Source organism: Pelophylax lessonae, assembly GCF_965119305.1.
Source record: "Pelophylax lessonae genome assembly, chromosome: 8".
In the NCBI taxonomy this organism is placed as follows: domain Eukaryota; kingdom Metazoa; phylum Chordata; class Amphibia; order Anura; family Ranidae; genus Pelophylax; species Pelophylax lessonae.
The window spans coordinates 120,651,956-120,669,986 of record NC_138775.1 but is presented as its reverse complement, the minus strand read 5'-3'; the positions used below and the strand labels follow the sequence as shown (position 1 = coordinate 120,669,986).

The window sequence follows — 18,031 nt, the reverse complement described above, 5'->3', positions numbered from 1 at the left end:
CTCTTGCCCCGACAAAGACTCCTGCTTTCTGTTAGCTCTGGTGTCTTACAGTTTTTATATAACTATGGGGTGTGGCCACGGACCCATCATGCCCTGGGCATGACGATACCATGATGTCACAAGGGGGTGGGGTCTCTGGGTGACGTCATCACATAGCCACGCCCAATATGTTATATAAGAACTTTTAGACACTGGAGCTAACAGAACGTTGGGGCAGGAGTTTCATTTTTTTTTTTGGGTCGGCGGTGGTGACGTTGGAGATACTATGGGGGACATTATTCATTTTTAATGAAGGACTTGTCAAAAACTGCCTCCTGTTTTTCTTACACTACGCTTTTTTGTTTTTGGGTAAATGGGTAGGGTTACTATGTACCCCATACTAATTCACATGAGGGGGCCAGGACCTGGGGGCCTCCTTCCTTACCGCTTGCTGACTGCCCGCCGCAGATATACTGCGGCAGGCTGGCTGGACTGCACGAATAGCGCACCCCCATTTGCCATCAGGGAAGCTGTTGTAAACACAGCAGATCGTTGTTCTCTCTGCTATCAACACAGAGCTCCTGTGTTCCTCCTATTTAGGAACACAGGTCTCTGTGTTGAAGTCACAAGCCCATCCCCTTCACAGTTGCAAAACACCCCCTAGGCTCACATTTAACCCTTTAATCTCCCCCGGGTTATCCCCTTCCCTGCCAGTGTCATTATTACAGTAATCGAGCATATGTTTAGCACTGATTACTGTAGTAATTTTACTGGCCCCCTAAAAAGTGTCAAAAATGTCAGTTAGGGGTCCGATCTGTCCGCCGCAATGTCGAAGTCTCGCTAAAAAATCGCTGATCACCGCCATTACTAGTAAAATAAATAAATAAATAAAAATTACATAGAGTAAATCGTTTCCCCAGTTTGTTGACTCGATAACTTTTGCGCAAACCAATCAAAATACGTGTATTGGGATTTTTTTTTTACCAAAAATATGTAGCAGAATACAAACTGGCCTAAGATGATTAAAAAAATTAGATTTTTAAATCTTTTTTTGGGAATGTTATATAGCAGAAAGTGAAAAATGTATATATATATATATATATATATATATATATAATTTTTTTTTTTTTTTTAGAATTGTCGCTCTTTTTTTGTTTATAGCGCAAAAACTAAAAATCGCACAGGTGATCAAATACCACCAAAAGAAAGCTATATTTGTGGGAAAAAAAAGGACATCAATTTTATTTTGGTACATCGCCGCACTACCGCGCAATTGTCCGTTAAATTAACGCAGTGCCGAATTGCAAAAAATTGCCTGGTTATTTAGGAGGAAAATCTTTCGGTTCAAAAGTGGTTAAAGAGGGCTTCCGGATTCCGAGCGGTCCCCTGCCGCAGACCCCCACAACTACAGCCCAGGATTGTGGGGAAGAGACCCTTGTCTCAATAAAAATGCAGAACCCCCCCCCCCCTGCCATGTGGCCTGGTATGTTTCAGGAGGCCAGGGTACTCGCTTGTCCCCCCCTTTCCTGCCTGGCCTGCCAGGCTGCATGCTCCGATAAGGGTCTGGTTTGGAGTTTGGGGGGACCCCATGATGTTTTTAAAAATTTTGCATAAGGGTCTGGTATAGATTTGAGGGGCACGCCGTTTTTTTACAATAAACCTTGCATTGCTAACTTTGCCTCTGAGCACATGTCGCCTGGTCACAAGTTGGATCAGTTAAGACGATGATCTGACTTGGATGAGATTCTATTAGATTCAATGGGCTGAAATCGGACCCAAGTCAGACCAAAGTAGTGCAGGTACCTTTTCAAAAGTCGGACCAGTTAAGACGGCTCTGATAGGGAAACATTCATTTTTAACTTGTCATGCGATGTGCTCTCAAAGTCAGGGCGCATGCTACACTAGTGTGAACTGGGCCTTAATGAGCAAGGTGATAAGGATAAGTTCACCCTTTGTAAATAAATAAATAAATAAATGCACATCTTTTTGCAGGGAAAAAAATGCATTTATTGTTTTTTTTTTTACATTGCAGCCTTTAAAGCATTTCACCCGCATTGCACAGCAGATTGAGGGTTTGATGCCTGGATCCTGCAGGCATTCAATGGCAGTAAGAATCAATGAATTATAAGGACGCTCTTCAGGACCCTCCCAGTTCATAAAGAACTACAAGCCATCAGCCGCAGAGGAATATGGTACTTGTAGTCACATTCTAATTCATACGTGTGTGGGCAGAACCCCGCACGGCTGCGATGATTTAAAATTGTGTCAGCGGATACGAGCAGGGATAGTGGGTCACTAGGAGCATGTTACATGCTAAATGTAGGTATAACATGTACCTGCTCCTAAAGGTGAACTTAGCCTTTAAGGCTCTATAATGAAATTTCTATGTCAACACATTGAGCAAGTGTGCGTCTCTGCTGTGTCATCTTAACCACGCTAAAGCTCTGTACACACATCAGATTATCGAACAATCTGTCGTCCATTTTTGGGCATGCTAGTCTGATGTGGAAAGTGAAGAGGTTATTTTCATACGAATCTTCCCGTACGACAGAATTCTACTTCAGAAGTGATGTCATGTGCTTGATTGTTTTGTATGTGTTCTTTCGTCTCTGAGCATGCCTAGTCTTGCTCTTAAGATTTTTTTCCGTCGAAATCTGTACTAATGAGACGAAAATTGGATGTCGTTTTGACGGACGACAAAAATTATATAGCCTGCACATCAGGATTTTGTCGGCCGAAAAGTCGGAGTCGGCTGTCGAAAGCACCATACTAACAATCCGAAAATCGTCAGATCGGTCATCGGACGAAATTTCCCTTCAGATTTTCTTATCGTGTGTACGGGCCTTAAGACCAGAAGGATTTGCCCCCTTAATGACCAGGCCCTATTTTGCGATTCGGCACTGTGTTACTTTAACGGACAATTGCGCAGCTGTATGATGCTGTACCCAAAAAAATTGATGTTCTTTTTTTCTCACAAATAGAACTTTCTTTTGGTGGTATTTGATCACCTTTGAGATTTTTATTTTTTGCACTATTAACAAAAAAATTAGCAACAATTTTGAAAAAAAATGACATTCTCAAAAAAAAAAAAAAAAAAAATTTAAAATCTAAATTTTTAACATTTTTAGGCCAATTTTTCTGCTACATATTTTTGGTAAAAAAAAAAAAAAAAATTGCAATAAGCGTATTTTGATTGGTTTGTGCAAAAGTTACTAGTCTACTAACTACGGGAAAGATTTATGTCATTTTTATTGTTTTTTTACTAGTAATGGCGGCAATCTGTGATTGCCATTGGCAGGGAAGGGGTTAACCCTGTGGGTGATCATAGAGTTAAATGTATGCCTAGGGGAGTGATTCTAACTGTGGGGGGGGGGGGGCATGGCTTCTGAGATGACCATAGAGACATGTGATCCTATATAGAAGGATCACATGGTCTCTATGACCATTCCAGGGAGAAGAATGGTCAGCTGTGTTTACAACAGCCAACCGTCCTTCTCTCTCAGCGGGGAGCGATCGCGGGTGTCAGGTGGCAATCGGAGTCACCTGACACATGCATCGGCTTCCCCGCTGATGATCAGGGGCGGGAGCGCGCCGACGGCAGCGCGCTCGCTCCCTAGCTGCCACCAAGAGGGTAACATATCCATACGTTGTTTTGCCTGTACGAGCCACCCTGCTGCCGTGTATATATATATATATTGTAATGTTTGGGGGGATTGTAGCAGCACAGGACCGAGTGCAAAACCGTTAAACTTCAAACAAAAAGGCTTTTATTCAGCAGGTAACACAAAGTCAAGCTTCCAGCAGCACACAAAAATTACAAAATAAAGTCCGCTTATCTTCAGCACAAAGTAAAAGGAAAACACATACGGTTTGTAGTTGGGTCTTTGCCCCAAGGTTTAACAGTCCTTGTTAAGTCCTGTTTCTTGCAGCCTCCAGACAGGTGCATACACCAACTCCTCCTCACCCCCACACCTATCACTACTTCCTGTCTTTTAAGAGCTGCTTCCTGGAGGCTCTTAACCCTGTGTGTGCTGGAATCCTCAGTCAGAGGTGGAGACCCCTTCCCACCCGAATATCGCTTCAGGGTCTCCGAAATCCTGGGTCCCAAATACTTCTCTATTAAACCAGAGAGAACTGCGAGTCAGTCCCCTCCTGTTTCAGGCTATTCCCGGGAATTCCTCACCTGTCCTGGGTGACCCTCTGAGTACTTCCACACTTCCCTTAAAGGGACCATAACCTGAAAATTGGTGCTATATAGCACCCGTCCAGGACCCAACCTTGGCGTCCTGTACAATATATATATATATATATATATATATATATATATATATATATATAGTAAGCGGTCGGCAAGTGGTTAAAGAAAGTGAACTGTGACACTCTGAACACCTTGTATAATGAACCTGAAATGTATTTGGATGATGTAACCCTTTCACTGCCAAAGATGTAATGGCAATTAAGGGGCAAATTTGGTGATAATAATGGTGCAGTTGAATGACCTCTTGCTATTAATGCATGTATTAAAGATTTGGATGTTACCTTAAATGCATTTGCTTTGATTGCTTTGCTTTTGATAAGGTTATTATTGGCATTGAAAGAGGTTAGTTTTGTTGGCAAGACTGGAATCCTGGTCAGTTTGTTTTCAGCAAGGGAAAGCTGCTCAAGTAAGACAAGCTTTTCAAACGCTTTTTCTTCTATCTCTTCTATGACATTTCCAGTCAGATCAATTCTCCGTAAAGTAGCTGTGAAGAACAAACAAAACAATTTTTATTTTCTTTCAGTTTACAAAGTTCATAGTTGCCAACATTCAAAAAAAAAAAAATTCCAGGCACATTTTCTTTGTTCTTTATCTAGCAAGCCATTGTGGATGGAGAATGTATTTTAATTAGGGGTGGGACATTCATTTAAAATGTTACTCAGCTAGTCCAGGCTTAGTAAAGATTCCAACCATATTGTCAGCATTCACCCCCAGGGGCCTAGACCAGCACCTGGCCCAGCCTCTCAGCAAATCCAGTGAGCTCTGGAGGGGCAGAGCAGATAGCCAGAGACTGACAGTCACGGCTCTCTGCTCAGAACGGAGGGGAAGAACTAAGCAATTGGTGGTGTTTGATCACTCAGTTCTCACTGCAGAGCCGGCAGGGGACAGATGCAGCATCAAATCGATACTGTGTGTATACCAGTGAGTATAAATGTTTTTAAATGAATACTAATAATGGGTGGAAAATAAGTGGGAGAGGAGTGAAGTTTTTCTTTAGCAAGTGTGCCCAATCGAGAATTAGCAATGTTGTGGATATTTTATATAATGCTGAAGAACTGTTTTAATGGGTAAAATGTGTAGCCATTGAATATGAAGGCTATATTGGCAGCCAGATGTGCAGGAGGAGGGTGTGAAGCTGGCAGTATGTGTAGGAGAGGAGTGTGCAGGATATGACAGTGAACAGTATGTACAGGAGAGGAGTGTGGAGGGTATGGTAGTAAGCAGCATATCCAGAAGAGGAGTGTGGAGGGTATAGCAGTGATCAGTATGTGTAGGAGAGGAGTACGGAGGGAATAATGAGGGCAGTATGTGTAGGGGAAAGGAGTGTGGAGGGTGTGATGGTGAACAGTATGTGTGCAGGAGAGGAGTGTGGAGGGTATGACAGTGAGCTGTAAGCGTAGATAAGGAGTGTTGAGGGTGTGATGAGGGCAGTATGTGCAGGGGAGAGGAGTGTGTAGAGTAGGATGGTTGGCAGTATGTGTAGGACAGGAGTGGGGAGGGTATGATAGTGAGCAGTATGTACAGGAGAATGTGGAGATTATGGTTGGGTACACATGGACTAAAAATCCCCTGAAAAGGGTTGGTTTAGCAGATCCATGTGTACAGTTTCCTTTCTGACAAATGCCGGTCTTATGACCGGCTTCTGTTGAATGAGCAAGCTGGAAAACCAGCATCCGATCAGTGCTCCAATAACTGAAAACGCTAATCAGAGTGTTCTGGCAGGGTGGCAGTCCCCCTGTCAGAACACAAAAGCACATCAGGGGAAATCGTTGCACTAACATCGCTAATGTAGCAGTTTTTCCAGGCCTTGTGCCTGATGTGGGTTTGCCATTGTTACCGGTGACACCTCCAACACTTTTCAGTTGTGAACCCAGGTGTGAGAACTGAGACAATGACCATTCCGGCATCTTTGGTTTGTTTTGTTTTATTGTATTTAGGGGATGGGAGAAGGGAATGAGTGGGATACTCCTCTGGCTCAACTAGGTACACTTTGGGACACTTAAAGAAAAAATGCCTGTTGGCGCTGTCTTGACACCAGCTGAATTCCGACTAGTGCTTCCTGACGCCTAGAGATACTGTAGTACTGAAACTGTGCTGGAACCTTGAATTGAACTCAGAAGATCCAGGACTGTAGAACACTTGACTCCTGACACTGCTTTAGAACAAAAGTCACTGAACAGCTCCCTCCATCCCTGCACTGGCTGAGGTAGCTCTGTGTAGATACTTGTGCTGCGGAAACTCTTAACCTTGTACACTTCCCACTGTACACTGACTCTTCAGGGCCACAACTACAGGCACCCCCTTTAACACTTCAGGGTCCTCTACCTAGGTACCCCCTCTAATACTTCAGGGTCCTCTGACCAGGCACCCCCTTTAACAGCTAGCTGACTCCTGGATCCCTAGAACCTTCTCCAGAGTGGTCCCCTTTGACTCTAGGCAGACCCCCAGGGGCAGTCCACAGTACTCACAACCTTTGTAGGCTTTCCTGAAACTGGACCCCTCTCTCTCTCTCCGCTGGTTCTCTGCACACCGGATCCCCTCTGCAGCTCAGCTTCACATTCTTTGGATTCCCAGGCTGCCAAACGGGACACCCGCTTCCTCTGACAGGAGGAGAGACAGCTGTACTCTACCTCCTGGGACTCTGCTTCCCGCCAAAGACGCTGCATCATGCGTTCCCTTCAAACTTATACCCACTCCCAGAATCCTCTGCGGCAGAATCTGCCTTCTGGGGTAGATACAGCCTGACTGAGCCACTGATTGGGTTTCCTCCACTGCCCTATGAGAATCCTCTCACAGAGCCAGTGGGGAGACTCCCCTCTCAGTAACCTCACCTGGGAGACATGACAGTCCATCTGAAACCATGGCCCTGCTGTTAAGCAGCCAAGGCCCACTATACTTTACCTAGCACCTACCTGTAGGGTGCTACACTAAGTTAGTATGGCAACCTCTCAATTTTTTGTTCAGTCTTCTGGGTTGAACAAAAAAAAAAAAAACTTTATGTGTGTAACAATTTTTAGAAAGCAAGCAGTATGTGTAGGGAAGGAGTGCAGAGGGTATGAAGTTGGGTATAAGTGCAGGAAGAATGTGGAGGGTATAAGGGGAGTTAGTATGGGCAGTAAAGGAATGAACAGGGTATGACAGTGAGCAGTATGTGCATGAGATGTATGCAGATGGTACGACAATAGCCAATATCATACCTCCCAACATTTAAACTTCAGCATAAGGGACGCTTAAGGGAAGGAGTGACCTGCTACGCGTGCAGCTGCACAGTGTGGGTGTGGCCAAAGTTACCATTGTTAGGGGCTAAGGGGCTTGGTTAAACAAAGTCCAGGCTTCATTGTACCTAAAAATATGCTTTGATTGCTTTTTCTGAGTCTACCTTAAAGAAGAACTTCATTAAAATTGTCATGGCCAATATTGCAACCAGCAACTGTTGAGAGAATGAAGACTTTGGTGAGAAGTATATAATGTACAGTAAACAAAAAGTGCAGTGCTAAAAAAACTAAAATGTATAATGAGTGTCCAAATCAGTGCTATAACGAGACCAATAGCCACATATCAAACTATAATGAGGCTAGTCCATCTGCTAAGAATCCAGTCAAAGAAATTGTAAGTCCTTAAAGAAGCGTGTCATTCAAGCACTACAGTATAATAAATATAGGGAGAAGATCTTATATTCGTTAAATGAAAAGCCACCTGTGCACTTCATATATATATATATATATATATATATATATATATATATATATATATATATATATATATATATATACACACACACACACATACAGAGTATCTCACAAAAGTGAGTACACTCCTCACATTTTTGTAAAAATACTATTATATCTTTTCATGTGACAACACTGATGAATTGACACTTTGCTACAATGTAAAGTAGTGGGTGCACAGCTTGTATAACAGTGTAAATTAGCTTTCCCCTCAAAATAACTCACAGCCATTAATGTCTAAACCGCTGGCAACAAAAGTGAGTATACCCTCAAGTGACAATGTCCAAATTGGGCCCAATTAGCCATTTTCTCTCCCCGCTGTCACATGACTCGTTAGTGTTACAAGATCTCAAATGTGAATGGGGAATGTGTTAAATTTGGTGTTATCGCTCTCTCAAACTGGTCACTGGAAGTTCAACATGGTACCACATTGCAAAGAATTGTTGCTCTACATAAAGATGTCCTAGGCTATAAGAAGATTGCCAAGACCCTGAAACTGAGCTGCAGCACGGTGGCCAAGACCATACAGCGGTTTAACAGGACCGGTTCCACTCAAAACAGGCCTCGCCATGGTCAACCAAAGAAGATGAGTGCATGTGCTCAGCGTCATATCCAGAGGTTGCCTTTGGGAAATAGACGTATGAGTGCAGCCAGCATTGCTGCAGAGGTTGAAGGGGTGGGGAGTCAGCCTGTCAGTGTTTAGACCATACGCCGCACGCTGCATCAAATAGGTATGCATGGCTGTCATCCCAGAAGGAAGCCTCTTCTAAAGATGATGCACAGGAAAGCCCGCAAACAGTTTGCTGAAGACAAGGAGGACATGGATTTCTGGAACCATGTCCTGTGGTCCGATGAGACCAAGATAAACTTATTTGGTCCAGATGGTGTCAAGTGTGTGTGGCGGCAACCTGGTGAGGAGTACAAACACAAGTTTGTCTTGCTTACAGTCATGCATGGTGGGGGGAGTGTCATGGTCTGGGGCTGCATGAGTGCGTCCGTCACTGGGGAGCTACAGTTCATTGAAGGACCATGAATGTCAACATTTACTGTGACTTACTGAAGCAGAGCATAATCCCCTCCCTTCAGAGACTGGGCGGCAGGGCAGTATTCCAACATGATAAGGACCCTAAACACACCTCCAAGATGACCACTGCCTTGCTAAAGAAGTTGAGGGCAAAGATGATGGACTGGTCAAGCATGCCTCCAGACCTAAACCCTATTGAGCATCTGTGGGGCATCCTCAAACGGTAGGTGGAGGAGCGCAAGGTCTCTAACATCCAACAGCTCAGTGATGTCATCATGGAGGAGTGGAAGAGGACTCCAGTGGAAACATGTGAAGCTCTGGTGAACTCCATGCCCAAGAGGGTTAAGGCAGAGCTGGAAAATAATTGTGGCCACACAGAATTTTGACACTTTGGGCCCAATTTGGACTTTTTCACTGAGGGGTGTACTCACTTTTGTTGCCAGCAGTTTAGACATTAATGGCTATGTGTTGAGTTCTTTTGAGGGGACAGCAAATTTACACTGCTATACAAGCTGCACATTCACTACTTTACATTGTAGCAAAGTGTCATTTCTTCAGTGTTGTCACATAAAAAGATATAATAAAACAGTTACAAAAATGTGAGGGGTGTACTCACTTTTGTGTGATACTGTATATATAAAGTCAACTCAAATCTCCAATGATTTGAGATCTGTGATTGTGGTAGTTGTGTGTGCTGTGATCACTCCGAGGATTCCTGCTGTTGTCTATGGGGACCATAGGCTGTAACATAGGCAATAGTGGCTTCTGGGTGTAGCAACATGGAAGTGGAGGGCCGTGGCTATTAGAGGTGGCCTTGCAGTTCGCCCAGCGGTCGGTTCACTGCAAATTTTGCTTGTTAGCTACCCGCCAAATTTGCGAACACATGGCGTTGTTCGCGGCGGCCATAATAGTTTACATTGGGGAGAACTTTGACCCATGACACAGCCGTCAGGTGGAACGGGACAGCCAATTAAAACATTTCAGCACACGAACATGCCCCATACCCTATAAATAGACCTGAGCTGTCGGCCATTTCACATTCTGCTTTTTGCCAGCGTAGGGAGAGGTCTGCTGTATGCATCAGGGAGAGATTGCCAGACACAAATAGCTCTGTTAAGATCCACAAAAGTCCTTTTCAGGGCTGGTATTTTGGTATAGTTCTACTAGTATCTTTTCAGGTTAGGGGCAGGTATCCAGTCGGTGATTTAGGGGCAGTTAGAAATCAGCAGCAGTCACACAAATCGCTCTGTTAATGTCCACAAAAGTAATTTAAAGGGCTGCAATTTTTTTTGTATTGCTGTGCAGTGCATTATATAGGGGAGGGGGGTAATCCACAGTATAATATACTTTGTAGAAAGCATATTATGGTGGATTAGTAATATTATTGTGCACTGTGCAGCATTGTGACAGGTGTGGTGACTGAGCGTTGCTGCAGCAATACTACAAACAGTGACAAAATCACTTATAATGTATTATAACTGATGTGATAGACCAATGGCCCCCCCAATACCACATATTGAAGTGGGGTGTTATCTGAGTATACTTTTAAAAGTGTATTTGTGTCCTGCAACAATATTGTCTCTTTTGCTGAGCTAAGTCTGGTACACACAGTGCCAAACTCACTGGCCAATTTTTTGAACAACTGGTGTGATAGACCAGTGGCCCCCCAATACCACATATTGAAGTGGGGTGTTATTTAACAGTATAATTTTCTAAGAGTGTATTTTAGTTCTGCAAAAATTTGGCCTCTCTTGCTGTGTTAACTGTGCTACACACAGTGACAACAGTTACAGGCCAATTATTTGTAGAACTGTTGTAATAAACCCGTGGCCCCCCAATAGCACAGATTGAAGCGGGTTGTTATCTGAGTATACTTTCAGAAGTGTATTTGTGTCCTGCAACAATATTTCCTCTTTTCCTGGTTTAACTCTGATACACACAGTGCCAAACTCACTGGCCAATTTTTTGAACAACTGGTGTGAAAGACCAGTGGCCCCCCAATACCACATATTGAAGTGGGGTGTTATTTAACCACTTCCATAAAGAGCAGTTAGACCCCCTTCCTGCCCAGACCAATTTTTAGCTTTCAGCACTCTCACACTTTGCATATAAACGGGGAAACCCCCAAAGGAGTTTGGGAACGGCTCAAGGTGTCTGATACAATCACCAAAAGAGAAAAGAAAAAAGAAAGGGGAAGGGGGGGAGAAAGGGGAGGGAAAGAGGGGGAAGGGAAAAAAGGGAAGGGATGAGAAATTGAGGAAGTGGGGAAGGGAGAGGGGAGGGGGAGGGGAAGAAAAGGGAAAAGAGGGGAAGGAGAGGAGGGGAAAAAGGAAGGAAGAATGATAAGAAGAGGGAGGGAGGGAAAGAAAAAGGAGGGCTAAGCAAAAGAGGAAGAGAAGGGAGGGCTAATGGGATTTTTGAATGGTACTGTGGCTCATAAACTTACAAAAAATACAATATATAAAAACATAAGATATATTTATTGATCCATGTTTAAAAACACAAGAAAACAGACAGTTGAAATATATAGAAAAATATTTTTGCAATACAAATGCATACAAAATTATTGCAGTGGCAACATATATGAATATAAGATTTCTCCAATGATGGACTCATCGGAATTTAACCTGACATGTTTAGCAGTCTAAGATGATCCGCTTCTTCAGGGGTATATATCATATTGTCAGAAATGTGCCTTTGTTTACCTGCATAATATAAGTAGCAAAAATTGTTAACAGCATAAAGTAAATCAAGTCATGCATGCATAGATGGCACACCCATGTGTGTCCCGACATCTCACCCATGCCAAATCACTGAATAAAGACCAGGTAGGGAGACTTGCATCCCATAGGAACGCCTCACCAACGGATGTGGAAGGAGAAAAAGGCAGAATAGACCCATGACCATCAAAAGGAGAAAGAGGTGTTAGGGAAGGTAGGAAAAAACCATTGTGTATGAACACAAGTGCCAAAAAAGACTGCATCACCAGAAGAGAAAAAAGTTTTTTCTATATCGGATTATTTGTAATAAATACCTGGGCAAAAGCCACTTGTAAGGATACTGCAATGCATGCAACAAGGACAAGTGTCTAATACAGAAACACCACCAGGGGGAGTTCCTGCGTAAAAACCAACAAATGGCCATGAATAAATGATACAAGTTAAGCATTCATTGGGTATATAGCTATATAATCTATTGTGGCAAAGTAGACTACCTAATAAAAGAGGTGAGTGGGATATCCAGAGAGGCCAGACATTAGCTTCAATTCAGCATTTTCAAAATCATGGGAGTATTAGCTGAAGGCGGTATGATTCCACTACCAGCGTGAAGTAACAATCAGATGGTATTTTTGCATTGGCTTAGTTCCAACGTCCAAGGACATCTATGATAATAAATAACCAATGATTATAGATGGTATTGAAGAAAAGCTGATTACTTCAAGAATCAAACCGCCAAAAAAGGGGACCTACCAGACTGTATCAGCAGCAGCAGTTATGGCCATCTCCTATAAGCAACTGGAGGACCGCCCGCCTAAATACTGCTTCAACCCGACGCACGATAAGCGTCATCAATACGCGACGCACGCACGGGTCAGGTCCTCAACTGCGCGCGCAAATAGGATGCGCGCGCAGTGCCACACTGAAATACAGCCGCACTACGCAGCTGTGTGCGGCCACAATGACGGCCATAGGGAGGGGAACCCGCCCATAGGTCGGCACGCCCGAGGACCACACATCCGTTGGGAGGCTCGAGAGGCATGGCCCCCTCCTGGACAAAAAAGGGAATGACATGGGGGGGAGGTACGAACCAAAATCACAGGGTGAAAAGCGCCAACACATGCATGACCTGGTACTCCAAGCAATAACAAACAAATAAATAGGATAAACACTATCAATGTATTAAGTACAGATGGAATCACAATAAAATACACCTTGTAAGGAAAATAAAGATATCCAAGTATGCATACAATGCAATAGTACAATGCATCATAAGCCAAAGCCCATGATCGTATTAACATCATGAAATCAATACAATACCCTGTACGTGCAAGAAACCTTACGGGTGATTGGCTCAGACACATTGAGCCATTCCCAAACTCCTTTGGGGGTTTCTCCGTTTATATGCATTCATTCGGGATGTCGGTACTTTTGTATATATTTTTCTCTATACAAACACGACCAATTTAGACTCTCACACTTTGAATGACAATTGCTCAGTCATGCTACACTGTAACCAAACAACATTTTTATCATTTTTTTCACACAAACAGAGCTTTCTTTTGGTGGTAATTGATCACAATTGGGTTTTTTTTTTTTTTTCGTGATATAAGCAAAAAAAGAGCAAACATTTTGAAAAAAAAAACACTTTTTTTTTAGTTTCTATTATAAAATTTTGCAAAAAATTAATTTTTCTTCATACATTTGGGCCAAAATTTATACTGCTACATATCTCTGGTAAAATTAACCCAAGTTAGTATATTATTTAGTCTGTGTGAAAAGTGTTGAGTCTAGAAGCTATGGTACCAATTCCTGAAAATTGATCATACCAGATGTACTGACGGCCTATCTCCTTTTTTGAGGCCCTGAAATGTCAGGACAGTACAAATACCCCCCAAATGACCCCTTTTTGTAAAGTAGACAGTCCAAGGTATTTAGTAAGAGGCATGGTGAGTTTTTTGAAGTTATAATTTTTTCCCACAATTCTTGGGAAAATAAAGACATTTTTTTTTCTTTTTTTTCCCACAAAGTTGTCAATTTATAAGCTATTTCTAACACATAGCATATGCACAGCAAAAATGACACCCCAAAATACATTCTGCTACTCCTTTTGAGTATGGTGATACCACATGTGTGAGACTTTTACACAGCCTGGCCACAAAAAGAGACTCCACATCCAAGTAGCACCTTCAGGCGTTCTAGGAGCATAAATTACACACATCATTTTTGGACTACCTATCACACTTCTGAAGACCCTAGAGCGCCAATACAATGGAAAAGTCCACAAAATGACCCCATTTTGGAAAGCAAACACTCCAATGTATATTCTATGAGGCATTATGGGTCTTTTGAACATGTCATTTTTTTCCACAAGTTTTTGGAAAATGTGGGAAAAAAATTAAAACCTTTTTTTTTTTTACACAAAGTTGTCAATTTATAGGATATTTCTAACACATAGCATGTAAATTGCAAAAATGACACCCCAAAATACATTCTGCTACTCATCTTGAGTATGGCGATACCACATGTGTGAGAATTTTACACAGCCTGGCCACATAAAGAGACTCCACATCCAAGTAGCCCCTTCAGGCGTTCTAGGAGCATAAATTACACACATCAATTTCGGACTACCTATCACACTTCTGAAGGCTTTAGAGCAGTGGTCCTCAACTCCGGTCCTTGGGGCCCACTAACAGGCCAGATTTTAAGTATTACCTTGGGGAGATGCAGACTAGAATAGTGCAATCACTGAGCAGCAAATGAGATCACCTGTGATGTAATTTAGTTATCTTGCAAACCTGGCCTGTTAGTGGGCCCCGAGGACCAGAGTTGAGGACCACTGCCCTAGAGCACCAAGACAATGGAAACGCCCACAAAATTACCCAATTTTGGAAAGCAAACACTCCAACGTATATTCTATGAGGCATTATGGGTCTTTTGAACATGTCATTTTTTTCCACAAGTTTTTGGAAAATATGGGAAAAAAATTAAAACCTTTTTTTTTACACTAAGTTGTCAATTTATTGGCTATATCTAACACATAGCATGTAAACAGCAAAAATTACACCCCAAAATACATTCTGCTACTCCTCCTCAGTATGGTGATACCACATGTGTGAGACTTTTACACAGCCTGGCCACATAAAGAGACTCCACATCCAAGTAACACCTTCAGGCGTTCTAGGAGCAAAAATTACACACATCATTTTTGGACTACCTATCACACTTCTGAAGGCCCTAGAGCACCAATACAATGGAAAAGTCCACAAAATGACCCCATTTTGGAAAGCAAACACTCTAATGTATATTCTATGAGGCATTATGGGTCTTTTGAACATGTCATTTTTTCCACAAGTTTTTGGAAAATGTGGGGAAAAAATGAAAACCTTTTTTTTTTTACACAAAGTAGTCAATTTATACGATATTTCTAACGCATAGCATGTAAATAGCAAAAATTACACCCCAAAATACATTCTGCTACTCCTCCTGGGTATGGCGATACCACATGTGTGAGACTTTTACACAGCCTGGCCACATAAACTGGTGAGTATCCTTGCGACTGGTGAGTATCCTTGCGACTGGTGAGTATCCTTGCGACTGGCGAGTATCGTTGCGACTGGTGAGTATCTTGCGACTGGTGAGTATCTTTGCATCTGTTGGATCTTTGCGACTGGTGAGTATCTTAGTGACTGGTTAGTATATTAGCGACTGGTGAGGACCCCAGGTTTAGTACCAGGGGAGACAGAGGTAGTGTAGGTAAGGAAGAGCAGGTCGTTAATATATCCCCATAGAGTAGTGGGTAATGTCCCGACAGGATTGCGGATGCCACTCAGTGCACTTCTTGCTGCATGTATGCGTTCCTTGATGAACCAATCGAGGGGCGAATACTGCTGTGCAAGATGTGAGCGACTTGTTGCTCTGGTAGACCAGATCCTGGACCTACAGAACACAGTGGCAACACTGCGTGGCATCAACAACCTGGAAAGGAGCTTGGACATTACCTATCAGGCACTGGCAGGGGCCAGCATAGAGGAGGGAGGAATAGAGGAGGCGCAAGCAGCAGAGGTACGCAGCTGGGTGACCGTTAGGAATGTTAGTGGGAGGAGAGTCAGGGAGGCCAATCCTGAGTTGGTTGACCCTAACAAATCTGCCAAGTTGCAGGTTGAGGGGGATATCAACTCAGGGGTGGCAGAGCTGGAGCATGCACCCTCCCCCAGCTGCCAGGGGAGGGACGGCTCCAGGAAGAAGGGGGGCCGTAATTCAGGAAAGGTTAGAAAGGTTGTGGTAGTGGGGGACTCAATTATCAAGAGGACAGAGAGGGCAATCTGTAAAAAAGATCTCGTGAACCGAACAGTTTGTTGTTTACCGGGCGCCCGCGTTCGGCATATCGCAGATCTGGCAGACAGATTGTTGTGTGGGGCTGGGGATGCCCCAGCGGTCATGGTGCATGTGGGAACTAATGGCAAAGTTAAAGGTAGGTGGAGGATCCTTAAGAATGATTTCAGGGACTTAGGTAATAGATTGAGGAAAAGGACCTCCAAGGTGGTTTTCTCTGAAATACTGCCTGTACCTCGAGCCACACCAGAGAGGCAGAAGGAGATTAGGGAACTTAACAAGTGGCTGAGGAACTGGTGTAGGAAGGAGGGGTTTGGGTTCCTGGAGAACTGGGCTGACTTCTCAGTTGGCTACCGGCTCTTTAGTAAGGATGGGCTGCACCTTAATGGGGACGGTACAGCTCTTTTGGGGAGAAAGATGGCCACCAAGTTGGAGTGGCTTTTAAACTAGGAGACGGGGGGGAGGGCTCAGAAGTAGAGTCAGTCAGGAGGGAGCAGAGGACAGAAGGCAGCTGTAGTGTCAGCAGCGACAGTAGGTCCACAATGTCAATTGGCAGGTCTGTGCGGGAAAATCTCAGACCAAACAGGAATAAACATAACCGCCAATTGCGCTTAACTTCCGTAAAACTAAGAGGGGTATATGCTAATGCCAGGAGCCTAGCTAATAAAATGGATGAGTTGGAAATGTTAGTACATGAGGAGGACATAGACCTTGTGGGAATAACAGAGACTTGGTTCGACCCCTCACATGACTGGCTGGCCAATATCCAAGGGTATTCGGTGTACCGGAAGGACAGGGTAGGAAAAAGAGGGGGAGGGGTATGTCTCTATGTCAAGAACAATATAAAGGTGATAGAAAGGAGTGACATTACGGATGGGATGAGCATGGATTTAGAATCTGTGCGGGTTGAACTCCATAGGGAAGGAGAAAAGGGGAAAGTAATTGTGGGGGTTTGCTATAGGCCACCTAACCAAGGGGAGGAGGTAGAGCTGGAATTTTTAGCACTAATGGGTAAAGTGGCAAAATTGGGATCAGTCATCATATTGGGGGACTTCAATTATCCCGACATTGACTGGGAAGAGGGGACTACACACTCACAGAAGGCCCGTCTATTCACAGAAACCTTACTGGATAATTACATGTCACAGTTGGTGGATTCCCCTACCAGAGAAAACGCAGTCCTGGATCTATTGCTCACTAATGACCCAGACCTAATCTCGGAGGTAGGAGTCCAGGACAACCTGGGCTCTAGCGATCACAGGATGATCACATTTAGTATAAATAACAATATAACAAGGCAAGTGGGGAATATAAGAACCCTAAACTTCAGAAGGGCAAACTTTCCAAAATTGTGCTCATTGATGGAAAGGGTAAACTGGGACCAAACTCTGGGATCACTGACCACGGAGGAAAAATGTGAATGCTTTAGGAACATATTAAACAAATGCATCTTGCGGTGCATTCCTATGGGAAATATGTTTAGAAGAGACAAGACCAAACCTGGCTGGCTAAACCGTAATATTAAAAAACTTATTAGGGGAAAAAAAATGGCCTTCAAGAAATATAAATCAGAGGGCACAGTATCGGCTTTCGAGCAATACAAGGAGGCAAATAAGAAAAGTAAATACGAAATCAAAATGGCTAAAATCAACTTTGAGAGACTAATAGCGGAGGATAGTAAAAAGAACCCAAAGAAATTCTTTAAATATATCAACAGCAAAAAAGCTAGGGCAGAGCATATTGCACACATAATTAACGAAGATGGGGGGATGGTTACAGAGGACACTGAAAAGACAACCGTGCTGAACGCCTTTTTCTCGTCAGTCTTTACTCAGGAAAAGGAGGGGTACACTGACCATGATTGTATGGTTAGTAGTATTACACAGGACTTGCCGCTATGGCTAACAGAGGGTGAAATCCGGGAAAGGCTGGATAAAATTAACACAAACAAATCACCAGGCCCGGATAGCGTACACCTGAGAGTACTCAA

The 18,031-nt window shown here is 43.3% G+C and overlaps 1 protein-coding gene across 1 annotated transcript in view; it reads right to left on the bottom strand.

Moving 5' to 3' along the window:
- OGN (osteoglycin) overlaps nucleotides 1-18,031 on the bottom strand; it is a 404,438-nt gene that overhangs the window by 109,097 nt on the left and 277,310 nt on the right. Inside the window, exon 4 of the mRNA XM_082266480.1 lies at nucleotides 4,519-4,721. Coding sequence (XP_082122606.1) covers nucleotides 4,519-4,721 — 203 coding nt within the window. The remainder of the gene's footprint in view (nucleotides 1-4,518; nucleotides 4,722-18,031) is intronic.